Source organism: Berghia stephanieae, chromosome 1 (assembly GCF_034508935.2).
Source record: "Berghia stephanieae isolate SIO BIC M18660-M18661 chromosome 1, UCSD_Bste_1.3, whole genome shotgun sequence".
Lineage (NCBI taxonomy): Eukaryota > Metazoa > Mollusca > Gastropoda > Nudibranchia > Aeolidiidae > Berghia > Berghia stephanieae.
The window spans coordinates 6,074,682-6,096,872 of record NC_088360.1 but is presented as its reverse complement, the minus strand read 5'-3'; the positions used below and the strand labels follow the sequence as shown (position 1 = coordinate 6,096,872).

The 22,191-nt window shown below is 36.0% G+C and overlaps 2 protein-coding genes across 4 annotated transcripts; one reads left to right on the top strand and one right to left on the bottom strand.

Annotated features, from left to right (window-relative positions):
- Positions 1-893: 893 nt before the first annotated feature.
- LOC144966678 (uncharacterized) lies at positions 894-11,931 on the bottom strand. 3 transcript variants are annotated; one of them, XM_078903446.1, is made up of 5 exons: positions 11,162-11,254; positions 10,178-10,238; positions 6,939-7,004; positions 4,370-4,476; positions 894-1,168 (listed from the first exon to the last, which is right to left on the bottom strand). In XM_078903446.1, the coding sequence occupies exons 3-5, from the start codon at positions 6,953-6,955 to the stop codon at positions 1,110-1,112; spliced, it is 183 nt and encodes a 60-aa protein (XP_078759572.1). In that variant the 5' UTR covers positions 6,956-7,004; positions 10,178-10,238; positions 11,162-11,254; the 3' UTR covers positions 894-1,109. The 3 variants fall into 3 exon arrangements, with proteins under 3 accessions (XP_078759572.1, XP_078759580.1, XP_078759564.1); XM_078903454.1 differs by lacking the exons at positions 10,178-10,238; positions 11,162-11,254 and adding an exon at positions 11,876-11,931; XM_078903438.1 differs by lacking the exon at positions 10,178-10,238 and having other exon boundaries at positions 11,162-11,293.
- Positions 11,502-18,380, top strand: LOC144966671 (transmembrane emp24 domain-containing protein 10-like). Its single transcript, XM_078903429.1, has 5 exons — positions 11,502-11,792; positions 12,423-12,543; positions 13,140-13,210; positions 14,724-14,850; positions 17,096-18,380. The coding sequence occupies exons 1-5, from the start codon at positions 11,616-11,618 to the stop codon at positions 17,215-17,217; spliced, it is 618 nt and encodes a 205-aa protein (XP_078759555.1). The 5' UTR covers positions 11,502-11,615; the 3' UTR covers positions 17,218-18,380.
- Positions 18,381-22,191: the final 3,811 nt, after the last annotated feature.

Sequence of the window (22,191 nt, the reverse complement as noted above, 5' to 3'; positions counted from 1 at the left end):
ATTGGTATTTTTGAATTAGGTTGTTCTTCCAATTCACCAATGTATTGCACTTCTTTGCCACTAAATACCATGTACCAACCAAGTCCATTTGCATCATTTATAGACCATTTTTGAAACAACTGCTTCTTAGATGAATTCATTATCTTGTACTATGGATAACTGGATCATTTGAAATAAACAAGAAGAAACACTTATTTTATCGTTTGTTGGCGTGTGTGTTTTCCTAGTTATCATCATAATATTTCTGTTTCAGGGTGTAAAACCAATTTAATAAAAATAAATACTAATCAAAAAAATGATTCTCTGAAATCAATTTCAAAATTGGTTATCATCAACAAAAGGAAGCCAATGGCTCTGCATGTAATAGATTGAACTAAAGAAACTTTGCTTGTGGCAAAAGAGATATATAACTCTTCTAGAGCAATTAATTTCTTCATCAACAGTTTGAGATATTGGGACCCCACACGAAAAGCTGTAAATCTAAAAGAAGAGATAAAAAATGTGACCCTCAAAAGTACATGCCAAAAAATATGAATATTAATTAAAATTGATTAGAATTCTGAAATTTTGGGTTTATGTACTTAATCCACTATATTCACTCTTCTCAATAAAATATAAACTTAAAACCAAAATTTCTTATTTTTGACTCTAAATTCAATTGTTAGTAATCAAATCACTCCGACATAAAACTGCTTTGAGACAGTGGCCATAAATATAAGGAAAAAGAAGAGGTCTGATCAGTAGCAACCACCAACCATTTGCTCATATCAGCCAGACGCTGTCGCAAAAAAAAAAAAAAAAAAAAAAATAATAATAATTTTTTTAAAAATTAAAATTATAAAAAGAGAAAAAAGGATTGAGAAAAATAAATTAACAACAAAGAATACGATCTATTCAGATTTTTTAAATATGAATTTTAATGCATATTTCTATTCACAATAGCATCCAAAAATCACTCATGAATGAAAATAAATTGTCATTGGTTCAATCAATCCCAGTTAACACATTTCATTCATTCTCTTCCATTCTAAAGATTTAAAAAGTTACGTAAACAAGTCCTGAGTCACAAGTCACTTGGCTCCTACCAAACACAGTCCCATTCCCCAGAGTCATTTGGATTTTAGTGTTTTCATTTTCTTTTTCTCCCTGTACAAAACTTTTGATTGAACTGAAAAAGAGAAAAGGAGAGGAGAGAAAATAATCATGAAAATAAAAAAGGTAGAAAATCTATTGAGTTAAAATACAAAATATGCACATATGAATATACAAAAATATACATAATATTTCTCAAGATTCACAATATTCAATTTGTTCCCCGAGCAGGCCTAGGAACCCAAATTTCAATCATTACTAGCTACCCATTAGACAGCTTTCATTTTACAAGCATTTTTACACGTTTCATAGCTGTCTAAGGCCGGGTATGTAATTATTCATATCTAAGTTAAGTGAGGTAATTAATAAGTGTAAAGTATCAAACCTAATAACCAGTGCTGATGGTGACAAAAAGGGAAAAAGGAGGAAAATTATGAATGGTTTTCTTTACACCACATGTTTAGTTCGCTAACCCCCACTTTTAGAGCCATTGAGATGATAAACTACTCTAGCTATCTTCTGGATAGTGGGGAAGCTGCACCAGTTTGTTCCACTACACATCAAATCTCTCAAAGCCAGAAAATTTGAGAAATGAAAATGTCTTTTTTCAAAGGATGACACAAAAAATCGCGGATTTCTGCGGATCTGAAGAAAACCATCAGCACTGCTAATAACACAACATGGGGCCAGAGTTTAGCAATCATTGTCATACATCTAGCTAGACACAGTTTGACCTTATCGCAAGATGAGACTATCATATGAATAAGAGTCCCATTTATTGATCTTTCAAATGCTGCTTTTCGCGTCCATAGCAATTGACAAGACATGCATAAAATTAGGGGGTGTGGTCATTTAAAGCAGCACAATGTGCTATTGGGAGTCATGTGTTTCGTTTCCCTTAGAGGCAAAAATCTGGGAAGCTTAGAGACCAAAGTAGCAGCTGAGCATGTGCAAGGGGATACCTCAATCTGACTTTACATCACCCACTTATGCCTAGTGATGCTATTTAAGTTTTACAACTGGTGACAATTCAAGGATATGTAATAATGCAAAAACAAAAGACACGATTGATCATTGGGCTTTGTCGAGGGGTGACAGCTACAAAATATGTTTTAAAAGTCTTAAACATTATTGACATGAGGGGGGTAAGTCAAACAGTTGTATCTATTTGTGCAAGTTTATATTGCTTTTAATAATCATTTCATTATAGAATTCAGAGACACCAACTTTGAATTTGGCTCACATGAATTTCAGACACCACTCGTATGAATTTCAATGCCGAAAGAGGAATTTTCACACACAAGAAAAGGAATTGGGATGGTATTTGGCATTGGGTTTACAATATTGTATAGTTATAAATAGATAACTGATTAGAACTATATCATGATACATAAACACATTGCCAAATACAACCCCAAAGTTTCTTTATTTCAAATAAAGTAAAGCTCCAAAACCTAATGGTAGTGATTGTAGTACTGGTTGTAGTGAGGATGATGTGGTGTTGGTGATTGTAGTAGTAGTGGTAGTGATGATGATGATGTGATAGTGGTTGTTGTTGTAGAAGTAGTGGTAATGATGATGATGTGGTGGTGGTGGTTTAAGCAGTAGTGGTAGTGATGATAGTGTGGTGGTGGTGGTTGAAGTAGTTGTGGTCGTGATGATGATGATGTGGTGGTGGTTGTAGTAGTAGTAGTCATGATGATGTGGTGACGGTGGTTGTAATAGCAGTAATAGTGATGATGATCTGGTTGTGGTGGTGGTTGTAGCAGTAAAGTGGCAGTGATGATGATGATGAGGTGGTGGTGATGCTTGTAATAGTAGTGTTGATAGTGATGATGATGTGGTTGTGGTGGTGGTGGTTGTTAGTGATGATGATGTCGTGGTGGTGGTGGTGGTTGTAGTAGTACTGTTTGTTTTGTTTTTAAGGGTTTTACGGCGCTTGCAACACATTTAGGTTATATCAGCGCCAGTCAAAAGAAAGAAAATGGGATAGTAAAAAGTTCTAGAATTACAATTAAAGCACCCAAGAGAAAGTAAGACGAAGGAGAACTGGAAACAAATAGGGATCAGATGTAGATTCCAAGAGCATACCACCAATGTACTTAGTTTGAGATCACCTATAAATCTCATCCGGACACAAGCACAAAATCCAACAAAGAGGAATACACTCAAATGCTTACATTATACATTCAAAATAACAAATATAATAATACATAACAGAGAGAGATGATTTACAAGGAAAAAAATATCATCTCTCGAAACAATAACTATATATTTGACTGTTTCCCTCCCAGTCAGGACTCCGGCCAGGGCATAACCAAGTAATCTCATTCCAAGACAAAGACAGAAAGCATGTTGGAAAACAGATATAAGGGGATAGAAGACACAGTATGCACCTCCTTGCCCACTACGGTAGGTCAGGAACCCCACACAGGTAGTAGTAGGGGTATTGATGATGATGATGTGGTGGTGGTGGTTGTAGTAGTTGTAGTGATGATGATGTGGTGGTGGTGGTGTAGTGGTAGTGATAATGATATGGTAAGGTGGTTGCAGTAGTAGTGGTAGTGATGATGATGTGGTGGTGGTTGTTGTAGTAGTGGTGGTAGTGATGATGTGGTGGTGGCGGTTGTAATAGTGGTGGTAGTGATGGTTGTAGTAGTAGTGGTAGTGATGATGATTTAGTGGATGTAGTAGTAGTAGTGGTGGTGGTAGTGATGATGATGTGGTGGTGGTGGTGGTTGTAGTAGTAGTAGTAGTAGTAGTAGTAGTAGTAGTAGTAGTAGTAGTAGTAGTAGTAGTAGTAGTAGTAGTAGTAGTAGTAGTAGTAGTAGCAGTGATGATGATGTGGTGGTGGTGGTTTTAGTAGTAGTGGTAGTGATGATGATGTGGTGGTGGTTGTTGTAGTAGTGGTAGTGATAACGATGTGGTGGTGGTTGCAGTAGTGGTGGTAGTGATGATGATGTGGTGGTGAAGGTGGTTGTAGTAGAAATAGTAGTGATGTTGATGTGGTGGTTTTAAAAAAGAAAATTATGAATCCATACATATCTGCGATATTCACATACAAATACAGTCACTTCTATCCAATCCGTACACCTCTATTCCTAACATTTTGTCTGGATTACAGAGGCACCAGGATAATGGAATCAATCCCTAAAGTATACAAATAAAGGAGAATTTTTAAAATCTGCTCCAAGGCAACCTGTCCAGATAATAGAAACATCCTGATTGCGGAGTTCCAGATAAGAGAGATGTTACTGCATATCTTGATATCACTTACCAAATGGATCAAAGGAGACAAATTCTAACTTTTCGGCTGCCTTTGGTCTTGCCCTAAACACCCGATGACCAGTTCCCGCTAGGCTCTCAAGCATCACCACCACCATTCTAAAAATAAATTTAAAAAGCGAAAAGTTGTGTGATATCAAGTTTTCTCCAATACAATAATTTCCATCCACGAGGACAGTCTTACAGCGGTGATGAACCAATCAGAATATATGTGGCTTTCTCCAGAAATATTCCACAGGTGGCCAACCAGAGGGTATTTTCTAAACAAATTCAAATTTGATGGGTAAAAACAAAACTAGGACACCATTGGAATGACTTTTCTTTTTACAGTTTCAACACATCAGTGGCAGGTTGCAAACACAGAATCTGTCTATTGTTCACAAAAAAATCTGTAACGACCAAAATATCTATATATTCTAAAAAATGGAAGATTTGCACACTCGTGTATAGGAACAGCACAACCCCTGGATAACGACAACCCGTGGATAGCGACATTGAACTCTGGTCCCAATATTTTTGCTATATATGTTATTACTAACAAAAATCTCAAAATAGCGACATACATTTTAGTAAGCCCTGTTTAGCGACATCTTTATAACAATAATTGGTAGTTGATACAGATGCTTGATACCTGACCACCATCATCTCATACTTTCAATAACCAGTAAGAAACACTTTTTTCCCTCTCAGTGATATCATTTTGTTACTGACCAAACAGATCACATGTTTACTGCACTGCATGGAATCAACGCTAGGGCATATGGAACCACAGCAAAAGAAGTTTATCATTGGATGAAACTCATAAGAGTCCATTAACCTTCCCTGTTAGCTACCTGTCTCAGGTCAGTGGAGGTTAATTGATATCAGGAAATGCTGTGTCCAATGGGGACAAGTATGGATATTTATGGTCTTATAATAGGTTGCAATAGTGGGGAAAACAATAACACTGTTATTATCAGCCTCTTTCACTTTATTATTTTCATTTGAAAAATCAGTCCAAATTTGAAATTAATGTTGTCAATTCACAGATGCTCACATCTGAGTTTTGATTTTAATTAAAACCCATGCTAAATGCGGAGTCTTTAATTGCCGAATTTTTTATTTAAGTGCACCAAGATTTACAAACACTTAAAATTAGTACATCCACAAACTATCCCCCCCCCCCCCCCCCCCCCCCCCAGAAAAAAAAACGAAAACAAAAACAACCAGGTATTAACCACAATACTATCAAATTTGGACTGATGTTTAGAACAACAACTGATTTTTCAAATGAAAATAATAAAGTGAAGAGGCTCTTATTGTTTTCCCCTAAATATCCATAATTGCCCCCATTGGACATGGCACTGCCTAATTTCAGTTAATCTCCACTGACCTCAGACAGGTACCTAACTCTTACAGGGAAGGTTAATAGACCCTTGAGTTCCATCCACTTGTTTTGCCGTGGTTTCATATGAGCCAACGCTGATTCCACTCAGTGTAGTAAACATGTGTTCTGATTCATCTGTAACAAAACGATCTCATTGGGAGGAAAAAAAGTGCATTTTTTTTTTTGGTTAAGAGTTTGAGATGACAATGATTGGGTTCAAGCATCTGTACCGACTGACGATTGTTGTTATAACAATGTCGCTAAATATAGGTTTTACTAAAATATATGACTCTATTTGAGGGATTTTTATTACTAATAACATATAGTAAAAAAATCGAGATCAGAGTCAATGTCACTATCCAGGATTTGTTGTTATTCAGGGCTGTCATTATCCAGAGGTTGCACTGTATATCAATCAAGAGTAAAGCAATAAAATTGCTATAATAAATGTTCCTTCATTTTATTCTAACTTCAATAATAAGAAAAGTTGACAACAAAGAAAGATAAGGCATGAAAAAAATGGTGATTAAATAATGAGCTGTATCAAACAATCTTCTATTATAAAAAAAAAAAACCCAGCAAAACTGCTCTAATTTTGTACCATCACAAAGACTATCACTGGACTGATTTCGACTGTTGATGGCACAAAATATTAATCATGATCTAACTTAATTTCAACAATAGTATAATCATTAAAATAAATATGTGCCCATGCCTTTGAATATTGTGATTTATCCACTTCAAAACCCACTCCATCAACAGTGGAGAAGGGTTGCCAGATTGAATCTGGCTAGATTCATTTGGGCGCACCTACAGCCTGTTTATTGGACTGATTTTGATCATTGAAGACTGAAAAGGTTCTTCTCGGTCTATCTTAATTTCAACAATAGTATGATACTTAAAACAAATCGGTGCCTGTGCAAAATAAATTTTATTTTTTCAGGGTTGCCTGTTCAGGAGAAAATATTTACTGAACTTTTACTAAAATACATCTGCCAATCCCTATTTGAACATGGAACGCCAGTTAAAAAGCATTATATGCTTACTTTTCCCTAGTCACCCAGGTGATTGGCAAGTATACTTGGGTTGTTAACAAGAATGAATTCTGTAAATATATTGAAAATCAGCAACCTTATTTATTTACCATAAATTTTGAGGGTTCTCCTCTAGTTGTTTAAAATTATTCTCCACTTACTTTCCAGCTGCTGACATCTTGAGTATTTTCAATCCTTTGTTGAATCACAGAGTTTTAAACAATTCTCTGGAATGTAAGAAAGAGATCACAGTAAAAATATGGCAGTCCATGATGGCATAAATGTCTCTACATTAGAGCACACTAATAACGAATATACTTACTTACTTACTTAGGCCGCCCCTTGGAGCGCCCAACATGAGCCACAAGTCTTCGCCATTCTGTCCTGTCCTCCATAAGCGTACGCAGCTCCCGGGTGTTGTCCATTCCTGTGTCATCTAGCAGACAGTCAATGTAGGTTTTATTCTGCTTGCCTCTGCTTCTGGTTCGCTCAGGTGGTTCCCATAGAACAAGACTGCTTGCAATCTCCTCCTTGTGTCTCCAGCAGTGCCCCGCAAGTCTCAGTCTTCTCTTTTAAATCTTCGAGGTCACTGGGGGGAGGTCACTGTAGAACTCTTCATTTGTTATGTGCTCTTTCCAGCTTACATTGAGGGCCATCCACAGCATACAGGTGTAGCAGCCGTCCAGTTGCTTCTCAAGGGCTTTAGTAAGAGTCCATGTCACTGCTCCAGATAGAAGCACTGACTCTACCGTTGCCAGGAACAGTCTCTTCTTAGATAACGAATATGCTTTCAATAAATTGATGGAAATAATGATCACATGTTTATCACACTTTTGTGAATATGATTCTAATAAAATAATGGCAGGCAATAGCTTTTGTGCTAATAAAGTGACATCAAGTATTACCTAGATATCACTCAGAAAGATTTGCCCTGATAGTGATAGCACCAATTTTTCTTTCTTAAACTTTATTTGTGTGGCTATGTGGTCTAGTGGTATGATCCTTGACTTTGGATCAGAAGTTCCTGGGTTCGAGTCCAGCTCTGAGCGTACATAGTTGAGTCCTTGGAGAAGGCTCTTTACTCACATTCTCTCACTATACTCTCCGGTGTCAAAATTGAGTAGCTGGCTGTTAACAGTTAACAGCACTGTCTTTGTCTGAAAAAATTGTAATATCGCCTCAGAAGCGTCATGTCTCGTCCTATATGATATTAAGTGTTGCTGTTGGCTAGGGACCCTTTGTAAATTGTATTTTTAGTGGATATTGCGCTATATAAATGCTCAAATTTTTTGTTTGTTTCTTTCTTTCTTTTGTATTTAAATATAAAACAAGACTTGACATTTCTAACTCTGACCATAATGCCTTTAAATTCAATGTCAATCTTCTTTATTTTCTTCATTTCAAATTCCGATTTAAACTCTATCAAACTGTTGTGGCTGTTGTGATCGACAGTCCAATTGCAAGACTGTCACCTTCACTACATGGACAGGGACTGGCTTTGTAATCAATCGCAACAAGTTGTCATTGACAGAATCTCAAGCGAAAAATATAATGACTTATCTGGAGTACCACAAGGAACAATACTTGGGCCTTTATGCTTCTTGATATCTATAAATGACCTTGGAAACAAATTATCTCCACAAACAAGGCTTAAACTGTTTGCATACGATAGCCTTCTTTACAAGACAATGGATAGTAGTGCAGATGCACATGAACTCGAGAAAGATGTTGATTCCCTCCAGACGTGGTCAGATACATGGCACATGAAATTCCATCCATCAAAATGCTATGTTATGTCAATATCAAACAAGAAAGAGCCTTATACTCACAATTACACATTCAGGCCTGTAAATGGTTGGTGACAAAATTGTCGGAACTTTTTGAACACGCGAAAATAGACACAACAGGACAAAAATATGGACACAACAAAGATATGACACGTCAATTGACTAGTCAAATCATGTCACTTTCCCCTACTTATTTATAACGAGGTCCTTATTTTATGGTACCAAAAAAAAAAATCCCAATTATTTGAGGGCCCAGGTCTGAGTTAGTAAAATGAAAGGAAGAGAACAATTCCTACCCTTTTGAATGATGTGTATCTCGTGCTTGATGACACAGGAAGCTGCGTATCTTCGCTCCTGTTTGTGTTAAATCTTTATGCTGATTCTTTTGTTTATTTGGATTAATTCTCATAAAAGAAGAAGAAGAAGAAGAAGAAGAAGAAGAAGAAGAAGAAGAAGAAGAAGAAGAAGAAGAAGAAGAAGAAGAAGTAGAAGAAGAAGAAGAAGAAGAAGAAGAAGAAGAAGAAGAAGAAGAAGAAGAAGAAGAAGAAGAAGAAGAAGAAGAAGAAGAAGAAGAAGAAGAAAGGGAGGTGGTGCGGTCGTGTGAGAGTTTTTGAAGAAGAAATATATTTCGAAGAAAAATAAATATTTCGCATTATTTTTTTTCTGTCTTACATCCAGACGGAACCAAAGAAATATAGAGACTGAGAAATAAGAACCGGAGATATGCATGTGTGTCGGTAGCAAAATAGAGAGAAACCTTCCGGTCCGGTTCGACACACTTCTGTGCGTGCGTTATTTACTGACTAGGTGTGTGTGAAGACGACTTGCGCGAACTTCGCGACCTCTCTCTCGCTGGTTGTGGCATAGTAGCCAGGCAGTGAATACATCCACGTGAAGCAGAGCGTGTAGGTGACATGATAATATTATAGCTAACAGATAGACGGCAAGTTTTGTTATGTCTTTGATGCGACAAATGAACATTAAAAAAAATTTTTTTTAAAGTCGGCATTTGAAACGGAATAAAATCTATTTTTTTCGAGGAACGAAATAAAAGTCTTTTATTTTATTTTTTATTGGTTCTGTTCTTTGACGCTACAAATTTTATTTTTACTATTATTTTTTTTTTTAATATTAGCACTTAAGAGCAAAATCGTGCTGTCGGAAAACTGACAATAGACGGAAGATTTACAGGCCTGCACAATGCATGATCATCCTTTACAACACGTCAACTCCATAAAATACCTCTGAGTCCATCTCAATAAGAAAACTAAAGTGGCAATCCCATATAGAACATATCACAGTAAAGGCAAGTAGGATGCTGGGGTTTCTCAAAAGGAACATAAACCAATGCCATCGAAGAATTAAAGCCCATCGTACACATTGCTTATCAGGTCAATACAAGAATATGCCAGTGCCGTGTGAGACCCCTAGACAAAAAAAGGACATATGAAAAATTACAAAGAGCAGCTGAAAGATTTGCAACCGGATGCAAATCCAGAGATCCGCTTTGTATCACGCTCTTCCTCCTGTCACTTGAATGGAAACCATTGAAATACCAACACAAGGTATCCTGTATCGTTAAATTGTGTTTAATAAAAGTGTACTTAACTCACAAGATGGACGATTCCAAGTGTCATAGTCATAGCTACATTGACACCCGTCAATCAAATGACGCTGTTGATTTAATAATACAAAAATTATGGTGATAGAAAACTAGAAACATGAATTAAAAGTGTTTATAATAAATTTAATAATAATGTGAAATAAAAACTGAGAAAAAAAAATTCGAAAGTGGTCCGGAATGTATGGACTAAATTGCTTCACACAATGAAACATATCTGGCCAATCTCCAATGAAATGTAAACATAAAAAAGATAGCCGCCCCATCGTCAAGGACATCAACTCGCGAACAGTGCCCAATTTCGGGGTTAATAATCTTGCTCAAAGAAAAAAAACGAAAGTGCCGGAAGCGGGTCTCAAACCCGGGACCTTCCGGATCAAGGTCACAGTCAGTGCAATGCCAACCACTCGGCCACTTCCCAATCCCATATGGCCTTAGCTTGATATTCATGACAACAAGAGATGACCATTAAGCAGGAAGCATCAACTGATGGTACTACTAAACTACTACCGCAAACTCGGGGACCCGAATAATTTTGGGGTTTTGGAAGGGGGGAAACTTTTTTTATAAAATCATTCTGGGGGTTTGGGAAGGGGGAAACTTTTTTTTTAAAAGGCTCTCCCCTCCCAAACTCCCTACTACTACTAGACTTTTTTTAAAAAAAGTTTCCCCCTCCCAACCCCCAAAATTATTTGGGTCCCCGAGTTTGCGGTAGTACCTCAACGGATGAAGTGAATATCACAGTCACAGTCATGATCATAATAGCAATTAATATTTATAATTATAATCAGTATCAGGATCATAGTCATAACTCAGTTTCAGAAAAAGTAAAAGTAAAAGAATGGTTAGAATCACTCGCATCGCCGCAGTCGCAGCATTGATTATGGTTGATTACCATGCCTAAGGCTGTGGAGTTCATATTTATAATGCATTTATTTTTCAATATCATCTTGAGTTGCTAAAAAGATCCACTTACAATAAGAGAAATTCATGATCACATACTCAAGGCGCCATTCTCTTGATCAAATGACTGACTTTGGCTGGACAACTTTCTCCTACAAAACATATTCTACTTTCGATATCATTTCACATACATCAACATCCGGTAAGAAGTAAGACCCGATCAGAATATTACTTAATGAAAAGTAACAGTGAATCAATAGCTTCCAAGAAAAGTAAATTTTAAATCACTAAACGAAAACTAGTCTTAAATCAAATTATTTTAAAGACTAAAAATATCGCCGAGTAATTATATTTTCACTGCTGTACCGTGTTGACTTTTCCGAAGATTGACGGAAACTTCCGAATGCCACGTTAGCAATCCCAAGCGGAACCTAAACATTGACCGGAGAAATCGAGGAAAACAGACTTGAACTTGATAGGGTCAATAATTTCTTTGAGCGTGGCGACCACGTATTTTCATCATCATCATGGATTTGACACATATTGTTTATTGTTTTGTTGCATTTTTTATCTTTGAACTTCAAGGAATCAGATTTCATCTCGCTTCAAACCAGAAAAAGTGCCTTCGTGAAGAAATACACAAAAGTGTGTTGGTTACCGGCGATTATGATGTTCAAGACAATGGACAGAGAGTAGATTTAATTGTGAGTGACACCCATGATTATAATTATAATTCCAATGGAAAGTTTATGTTACTTTGTTTTAAACCATTACTATGATAACTTACGAATGTAACTACATCTGGGCACTGTTCACGGGTTGATGTCCCTGACAAGAGAGCGACCTCGGAACTGGTCCAATCTGGGTTGCCACATTGGCTCTAATAACAGAGTTTATATCCAAATTAATTAAATTTGTGTGGAGTTATTTATTAATTACCAAAACTACCCCTTCCCCAAGCCCAAAGAAAATTGAAAGAAACCGGGATCTGATTATGACGTGGATTGAAAACATGAATTAAACAAGAAGTGTTTACAATGTAAAGATAATAAACAAATGATAAATGCCAAAAAAAAAAAAAAAAATTCGAAAGTAGGTGGAATAATCCTACCTCAAAATCAACCTCAACGTCAGTGCTACTGACCTCACCATTTTATATTAAACAGTTTTATTGTACAAATTTAAGAGCTGGTGATGTTTATCTTGGGAAACTTTTAATATTGAATGATTTAATTATTATGATGGTGATGTGTTGTTTTCTTTTTTTTTCTGATTTAGGCCTACATATTGGTTTGATTCAATTGTCATTTACTTTGATTTTCCATATGCTGCAGGTGACCGATTCAAGGGAGCACATATTATACTCTAAAGAGGAAGCTACGAAGGGAAAGTTTGCATTTACCACAGAGGAGTATGACATGTTTCAAGTCTGTTTTATCTCTAAATCGCCTTCAGGTAACTAAGATAACATTATTTAAAAAGTATTAAAGACTCCGGCTTTTATGTAGTGCAATAATATCCACTAAGCATGCTCAAAATGCTTTACACAGAGTTTATAGCAAACAGCAACACTTAACATGTTTAACGAGACATGATGCATGTTAGGCGATATTACAATTTTTTCGGCCAGATACTCATTTTACACCTGTGTGCGCTGAAAGAATGGGAGTAAACAGCCCTTTCTAGTGACTCAACTTCGCACTGCTATTGATTCCTGGTGTCTGAACATTCATGGAGTATATTTTGGGTTTGGTTGACCATGGAGCAAGAAGGTCATCGGGAGTTAGTACTTTTACTTTCAGGATGATTTTAATTATCTGAGACACTTGTAACTGCTTTCTTGTTTTTGTGCCACATCTTGGGTGTTATAAAGCTGCATTCCACTGGACCTGATTTAATTTTCAATGTCTTTTTTCGTATACAAAACCATGAACCATATTCAAGTATTGCCCAGGGATAGATAAGCATTTTAATTGCATGAGATAGTATCATTTTATTTTCTCTATTCCACTTCAGAGTAAATCAAAGATTTTGGGTATCGTATTTTTCAGGAGCTGTTGGACCAGAGAGAGAAGTATTTTTGGATGTCAAGCATGGCATTGAGGCTAAGAATTATGATGCTGTAAGTTTTATTCTTATCTGAAAGTGAATTAGATTAGATTTATGTAATAGACTTTCACGTGTCATTCCCTTGTTCTGTTTTTCTCTTCTTGTGTAATAATATTACTGGCATTTGAAAAGTTGCTGATGACTCAATTTTCAAACCCACTTTGACAAATATGTGCAGTGGGCAGGCATAGTTATAGACACACGTGCAAAAGTAACATGATCACATTTTTACATGCTATTGCTATTGTTTACTTGTTACAGTTTTTTTTTTAAATGATATCACCCAAAAGAGCATTAATTAAACCACATGCATGCTTAGTTATACTGCAATCTTTCAACCATAACGGGAATGGTGAAATTTTTTTAAAGATAACTTGATATTTCGATTTGGGTATGGTGCACAGAAGGAATTATTAAGAATGTTACAGGAATAATCGTGAAAGCGCAAGTTTCTCGGAACATAACCCTTTCTCACAACGTTTATATGCTCTGATTAAACGTCAAAACATGCCAAAACTGAGCCTTGAAGAGAGAGACCATCTACTTGGCCATATTGGCTGAAGTTGCAGAGTTTTCTATGGTTGAGTCAGTGCTCTATTATCACAATATTCAACAACGAAAAGGCGTGTGAAGGATTGCAGACAGACAGGTCAACTCCTTGTAATAACGGCCAATGATGATCGGATATTTGCTCTAATCGTAACTAACCTCTCTCTTATGCCACTGATATCGCTGTGGAAAATAACATTTCAAGTTAGGAAGACTTGCAGCTGTTGGACTTAGAGCGAGAAGGCCTTCTTTGCAACCTCAACTAACTGAGAATTGGGCATTGGTACTCGAGTGGCCAGCTGTAAATCCAGACCCCAATCTTAATAAGATTCAAAAAGATTCTTATTGAGCACCTTTGAGCCTAAAACACATACAAGGAAACAACAGTGCCAAGCAAGGAATGCTTTTTACGAGATTTGGAAGACTGTTGAAGCAGAATGGAGCAAACGACATGAACCCCCTTGGTAAACTCCATTGGGAGACTTGTCCCAGCAATGAATTTAAATCGTTGTAGCCATACATAGTACTGACTTTGTTACCTCAAATTTTTCCTCTATTTTCCGAAGAAGAGCATCCCAACTTGTGTTCTTTGGGTCGTCATTACTTTTTGGATTATGCATGTATGTTCATGAATTTTGGCTGTCATATATTTAAGATATTTTGCTCATTTTTGTAATATAACGGTTGTCTGATTTTGTCTTTTAAGACTCAAATTAATGGGCTTAAAACTTTATATTATATGATGAAGTATCACCATTTAGGATGATTGTTTTTCTCTATATAACATAGGGATGATGATAATGTTTTGTTTTGATGCCATATTTATTATATTTTCTTTTCTTTTCTTTTTTTCTCTTCACTTATATAATTGTTTTTAAATGTTCTCTACTACTGCATTTACACTTTGCTATTATTTGACATTTATAGAAATTTATTGAATTTGTTTACATATTCATTTTAAATATTTTTGTTTCCAGCTTGCCAAGGCAGAAAAATTAAAACCCCTTGAAGTTGAGTTGAGGAGGTTGGAAGATCTGTCAAAATCTATTGTGGATGATTTTGCTTACATGAGATTCAGGGAGCAAGAAATGAGAGATACTAATGGTTTGTTGTTATTATTCATTCATTAACCTGTATATATTGGTGAGCTTTTATCTCAAAATGCTAAAATTAGTGCCCATGGTTTTCCTCTGATCTGTGGAAATCTGTGATTTTGGTGTCAAAGAAGAATTTCAATTTTTACATTTCCACCTACTTACAGTGAGAGGCTTGATGTGTGGTGGAACAAATAGGTGCAGTTTCCCACTCTGCAAATTAGCTAGAGTATCGATGATTGTTTATCATCTCAGTTGTTCTAAAAGTGTGAGTTAATGCAGTGAAAATGGGGCTTAAGGGCAATTTTTCTAAATTTTCCTCCTTTTTCACTTTTCTGTCATGGCAGTTTTTTGCATGGCTTGAAGCCGCAAAAAATCGCTGATTTGCATTGCGGTCCCAAAATTAATTAATCTTCGAAATTTTGAAAATAAAAATAAAAAATATATCGAGTGAGGTCCAGTGATGATAATCTTCCGCGGAATTCTGGAGTTTTAGGATTTTTTCATAAATGTTCCGTTGTTTTTGTCATGTCAAACATTTTCTGCTAAGTGCTTAGTTCAGGGGAAAAAATATTGCTTTGTTGATGGTATATGTTTTGCAATTGATTAAATATTCTTATTTATAAGCTGCATCATCACACGGTTGCAATAATGCAGACACAAGCCAGGTTTGAAATACCTCCTGGTCTTTTGGCCAAAAGTTTATCACAATCTCTTGATATAGTGGGCGACATTATAGGCCTCTAAAATGTTTAATTGGAAATGACAATTCATTAAATTATATTTGCAAAAGGCCTGGATGTGTTTAATGATCAGAAGTGCTTTAGGACTAATAGTATATTAAATAACTAAGAATAGCTATTTTATATTTGGGCTTGACTGACGGGCTGGTAGATTTTCCTCTGGTTTGACATATTGTCATTATCATCACGGGGGGGGGGGGGGGATTGTGCTTGTGTCAGGATGAAACATTTAGATAATTTCAAAATAAGTACACTGATAGCGTGTTCTTTCTTTTTCTTGGGTACTTTAATTGTAATTCTAGTATTTTTTTACTAGATCCCATTTTCTTCCTTTTTACTGGCGCTGATATGACCTTACATTTGTTGCAAGCGCCGTGAAGAAACCCTTAAAATCAAACAAATACCTTTCTCTTTCGTGAACTAATTATAGGTTTTTAGGAAAATTGATATCAAATTTGTTGCAAATTTTGCTGTTTTTAGCTTGCAAAATTTGGGATTTATTTTTGCAAAAAACCACCATGTCAGACTTTTTGTCATCATCAGCACTGTAAAATGATGGAAAATTAATGCGCATTTTCAAAAATGAAAATAAAGGAAAAGTGGCATCAGCTATGAGAATTGGTGTAGATCAGACCTAGAGTTCTTAATGGTCGCTCCGTCTTTTTACCCTCTCTGTTACCAATCCATGAAGTTATTACATTTATTGGTACATTATGGAACAAAAGTCTGATTTTCAATTTAACACAAAAAAAACCCCAGAATAATATAAAGTCATATTCTGGTTATCATTATCAATTGGCTTGTTCGTAATGGTATCAAATTGAGAAATTAGTATTTGTATTTTTTTATTTGGAGAGGAAGTGAGATATTTTTCTCCCTGTGAATCATCTCCCTGTTATGTTCTATTATAGTTTTTAGTTTTGAATCCATTGTTCTTTGTAAACATTTGAATGTTGTCTTCATAGTGTAATCCTTTGCTTGTACCTAGATGGGATTTTTTGGTAATATCGAAATATACTTGAGCAGTTTCTTAAAAAAACATTCAAATGTCCCAATTTGTTTCATTGTTATTCTTTTTACACAGTTTCCTTAAACATTTTGCATATCCTGAGTGGTTCAAGGAAACTATGCTCGAGTTTAGGCCCATTGATGGAATTGCTGAATTCTTTGTTCTCAATTTGGACTAGTCCCCTTTGCCCGACTTTTTCTCTTTAACTTTGAACTACAGGTCTACATCTTTCCCCAATCATCTTCATTTTTATTGGGGCTGAAATGGCCTACAAGCATTGCTAGTGCTATAAAACCCTAAAAGCAAAAACAACAGCAAAAGAAGAATGTATGATTAGAAGTTTATGCAGTACCATTTTTGCAAACATTTTATTCTTTACTGTATTTTCAATGTACATTTTGAGGAGGAAGAATTGAATATGAGTTATGATCGGATTTTATATATTTCTTTATTGGCATCATATTTTGAGGTAAGTTTCATTTTGCTTACTTTTTTTCATATAGAATCAACACACTCCAGGGTGATGTACTTCAGCGTGTTCTCCATGGTCTGTTTGCTTGGACTGGCAAGTTGGCAAGTCTACTATTTACGATGCTATTTCAAGGCCAAGAAGTTGATTGAATAAGTAGAATTTAAAATTGTAGTTTGGGAATGTGTGATATTGTTGTGATTGTGAGAGTTTTGCTAAGTGACAAAAGAGTGTTTCTGAAGAATGTCATTTACAAGTGCCAGGATGCCATATACTCATGGTGGTTTGTTTTGTTGGGGTTTTTTTTTAAGTTTTGTATAAATGGACAATTATTATTAATTGCTGTATGATTATGTTGTTTGGGTATTCGTGTTTTCTTGAACAATTTGGCTGGGTTTTGTTGTTGAATGGCGCGTGCTGCATTATGAGTCATTATACATTATTCTATATGCATTTTTTCCATAGTGATTTTAATATCTCATTACACAGGTGATTAAAAATAAACTGTCTTAGTGAGTAACCTATGGTATAAATTTCCTTTGGTTTAAAATTGATAGATTATATGATTTGGTTATGTCCTCCATCTTGTCTTGGAAAAAATTATAAGTTCAGTTGATGATTTGAATTAATCTCATGTATTGTGTGATCATGGCGCACAGTGAAACATCAATTGTGTTTGGAGCTAGGTAACAATAAACAGAGCTTTTTTATAATTACCGCATATTTTTTTTAATTTTTTTTATTGTTGAATATCAGATGTGTAGTAGTCCGCTGAAATAGTAGATTTGAGTTCTAGTTCAATTAACTTTCCATAGGAGTTTATTGTCATGTTGTTATCCATTAGGCAGCAAGTTACCATTTTTATAATCAGTGGTTTTTGTTTCCTCCGTGTGATTTATTTTCTTTATTTTTTTAATTTTGTGTTTGTATTTTTTTCTTGTCTCGGCAGGGCATTAAGTTCTGTTTTTACTTTGTTGATAATTCATTTTGGATGTTCCTTCACATTTTTGGGAGAGGGAGGGGGTCATAACATTTCATGTCTACTTATGTCTTTTAAAAAAAGAAAATTTTCTTAATTTTAATTTTTTTTTGTTTTTAGGTTTCCATAACTATCCATGTCTACTTTTCTCTCTCTCTCCTTTTTTTTTTTACATATGAGAAAAGGTTTGAAACGCTGTACCTAGCTAATTATCCCACTGTTACAAGTGATTACTTTATTTATTGTAAGTTTTATTCCACCCATTTTGCCTCCATATTTTATGTTTTACTTTTATGGTTGAGTGAAAATGAAATAAATTTAAAACTAAGTTTTGTTTGAATTATTGAATTAACTTTCTTTCTTTGGGGAAATATAGTCAACAGAAATCTTGGATCATCTATAACACGATATTCTTTATATTTGTTCAAAGGTCTTTCATGCAGCTATCTGGTCTATTGGTATGGCACTTGCCTTTGGATCATAAGGTCCTGGGTTTGAGTCTTGCTCTGGGTGACGCATAGTGGAGTCCTTGGAAAAGGCTCTTTACTCACATTCTTTCATCATACTCAGGTTTCAAATGAGTACCTCTCCCATAGTGGGCAGGGAGGTACTTGCTGCGTCTTCTATCCCCCTGTGTCTGTTTTCCAACTTACTTACTGTCTTGGAATGAGATTACTTGGTTTTGTCCTGGTCCTGGCTGAGAGGGAAACAGTCAAATATATAGTTAGTTTTGGGAGGTGATATTTTTTTCCTTGTAAATCGTCTCTCTGTTATGCACTGTATTATGTTTTCTTTATGTTATATATGATTTGTAAACCATTTGAGTGTATTCCTTTTAGTGGGGACCTGTGCTTGTGTCTGGATGAGACTTTTAGTGATCTCAAACTAAATAAAATACTTTGATAGTGTGCTCTTGGAATCTACACCCGTTTCTTATTTGAACCAATTCCCCTTTGTCTTACCTTTTCTTGGGTGCTTTAATTGTCATTCTAGATCTTTTTACTATCCCATTTTCTTCCTTTTTTACTGGCGCTGATATGACCTTAATGTGTTTCAAGTGCCTTAAACCCCTTAAGAACACACAGACATCAAATGAGTACCTGGTCGTTCACAGCATTGTTTCTGTCCTAAAAATTGTAATATCCCTTACAGGCACCATGTGTTGTCCTGCATGTTAAATGTTGCTGTTGGTTAGGGACCCCCTGTAAAGCTCTTTGACCTCCCATGGTGGGCATGAGGTCACCCTGTGACTTTTATCTCCTTAAATCTGTTTTCTGCATGGCCTACTATAGTTCTGTCATGGTTTTCTGAGTTGCTTTCTGTATTCAGCGTCTTAGAATGAAATTACTTAATTTTGTCCGAGCCTGTCATAGTTTTGGGAGGTTATATTTTTTTCCTTGTAATTGTAAATCATCTCTCTGATATGTACTATTACATTTTTTTTATTTTGTTATAAATATATAATGGTTTGTAAACATTTGAGTGTATTCCTCTTAGTGGGGACCTGTGTTTGTGTCTGGATGAGACTTTAAGGACTGGGTGGGGTTCCCGACATCCACAGTGGGCAGGGAGGTACTTAATGTGTCTGCTAACCCCTTATAGCTGTTTTCCAATTTGCTTGTCTTGGTATGAGATTACTTGGTTTTGTCCTGGCCCTGGCCGGAGTCCTTGACTGGGAGGGAAACATTCAAATGCATAGTTATTGTTTTGGGAGATGATATTTTTTTTCCTTGTAAATCATCTCTGTGTTATGTATTATTATATTTGTTATTTTTAATGTATAATGAAATGTAAGCATTTGAGTGTATTCCTCTTTGTTGGATCTTGTGCTTGTGTCCGGATGAGACTTATAGGTGATCTCAAACTAAGTACATTGATGGTATGCTCTTGGAATCTACATCTAATCCCTATTTGTTCCCAGTTCCCCTTTGTCTTACTTTTTCTTGGGTGCTTTAATTGTAATTCTATAATTTGACTATCCCATTTTCTTCCTTTTTACTGGCGCTGATATAACCTAAATTGTTGCAAGCGCTGTAAAACCCTTAAAAACAAACAAAACAGACTTTAAGGCGATCTCAAACTAAATACGCCGATGGTGTGTTCTTGGAATCTACATCGGTTCACTAGTTTAACCATTCCCCGTTGTCTTACTTTTTCTCGTGTGCTTTCAATTGTAAATCTAGAATCTTTGACAATCTCGTTTTCTTGCTTTTTACTGGTGCTAAAATTACCTGGATGTGTCGCAAGAGTCTTAAAACCCTTTAAAACAAAGCATTTTGAGCACGCTTGATTGATATTGCAGTATAAAAATGCTCAACTTTTCTTGAAGTCCCCATGTAACAGCAACATTGGACATGTACATAATAGGCACTAAAACAGGTCATGTAACCATTTTACTACCCAGTATGGTGAAAGAATGTGAGTAATTAGCCTATTCGAAGGGCTGCACTTTGCATTGCTCATAGCAGGAACAAGCATTGGACTTAAAGGTCAGGAGCCGAGTTTCGTACCTGATCACAAAGCCATTGGTTGCTTAGAATTTGGAATGAATCTCTCTTGCTTCCCATTCTGAGCCAGGATAGTCACTCTTACTGTTTCTTCCTCCAAATGTCATTTCTTATAGTGAGTCGATAGGTCACTCTTGCTGTCTCCTTTTTTAGTTACTCTTGCTGACTCTTCCTTTCCCTTGTTTCTCCCATTGTGAGTGAAATTGATTGTAAGCTTCAATTTAATTACAAAAACAAATCAAATGAACGTTTCGGTTTTCCCCTTTATCAACAAAACAATGAATGAAACACCACAGATGAATGAAATAATGTGGTAGTGGCGTAGTAGTTAAAATCATTAAGGGGAAACCCGAAACGTTCATTTGATCTGTTTTTGTAATAAAATTGAAGCTTACAATCAATTTCACATTATGATTTATGTCTTCGAGCTTCGAGCAGCAACATTTACATTACCCATTGTGAGTGGGGGAGGTCACTTATGTTTCTTGCTTTCATTATGGGTAGGGGAGTTTAGTTACTCTTGCTGATTCTTCCTTTCCCTTATTTCTCTCATTGTGTGTGTGTTGGGGGGGGGGGGGGGTGTCATTTATGTTTCTTCCTTCGTCCTGTATCTAACGCTGGTTAGGTAACATTTGCTGTCTCCTTCCCCTTTTATTTGGGGAAGTCACTCGGAACTCTTCCTTCACCTTGTATCTAATATTTTTTGCTGGTTAGGTAGCTTCATTATATGAGTACAGTGGAACCTCGCAATAACAGGCATGGTGATCCGGCCTAAAATCCCTGTTATAGCCCAATTTCAAGGAAAACAGCCCAAATGGCCTAAATCACCATTAAATACACATGTAATTTGCAATCTCTCTCTCTCTCTCTCTCACTCACTTTCAAGCTGACCGTTTTCTGTGTGTGTTTTGTGCTACCCATTGTCTGCAATGTTATAATGAAAATGATGTAATATAGTAGTAAGTAGTCTATGCACATGCACAAAATATTCACGAACCAGGTCTAGCCTTGCCCTTAGCTATAGGCATACCTGAGCGTAATATGGGCTAATATATATTCATTGTATTTGGGGGGCTAGGCCAATAAATTTTACCAAGGCAAAGAGGGGGGAGAGAGATTTAATAACCCCCTTTTACAAAAGGTTCCCGTTACTGTTATATGTACTGAGGTTCCACTGTATATTATAGGCTGGGAAGGTCACTCTTGCTGTCTCTCCCTTCCTCTTGTATCTTCCAATAGGAATCTGAGAGATCACTCTGTCTCTTCCTTCACCTTTTTAGATCTCATTGTGGATCAGGGAGGAATTCCATAGCGCAACATTTCTCTCTGCTTCTACCATCCTCTTCTTGATTGTTTTGGGGCAGCCACGCTTTCTATTCCCCTGAGAGGCACGAGAAAGTTTTTTTATTTAAACTGCCGGTAAATCCTCCATATCGAGTATTCATACAAACAAGATCCTGTTCATTTCTCTCATATTTGTCCATCTTAGTCTGAATACAGCCAGTAGACCCCTCCTGCTTATACAATCTAACAGTATTACAAACACATTTAGATTTAAACAGAAAACAAATGGACTCTAGCCAGTATCATTATTCTAATATGTAGCAACATTGATGCTCGGTTTTAAGATGAACAATCAAAGCA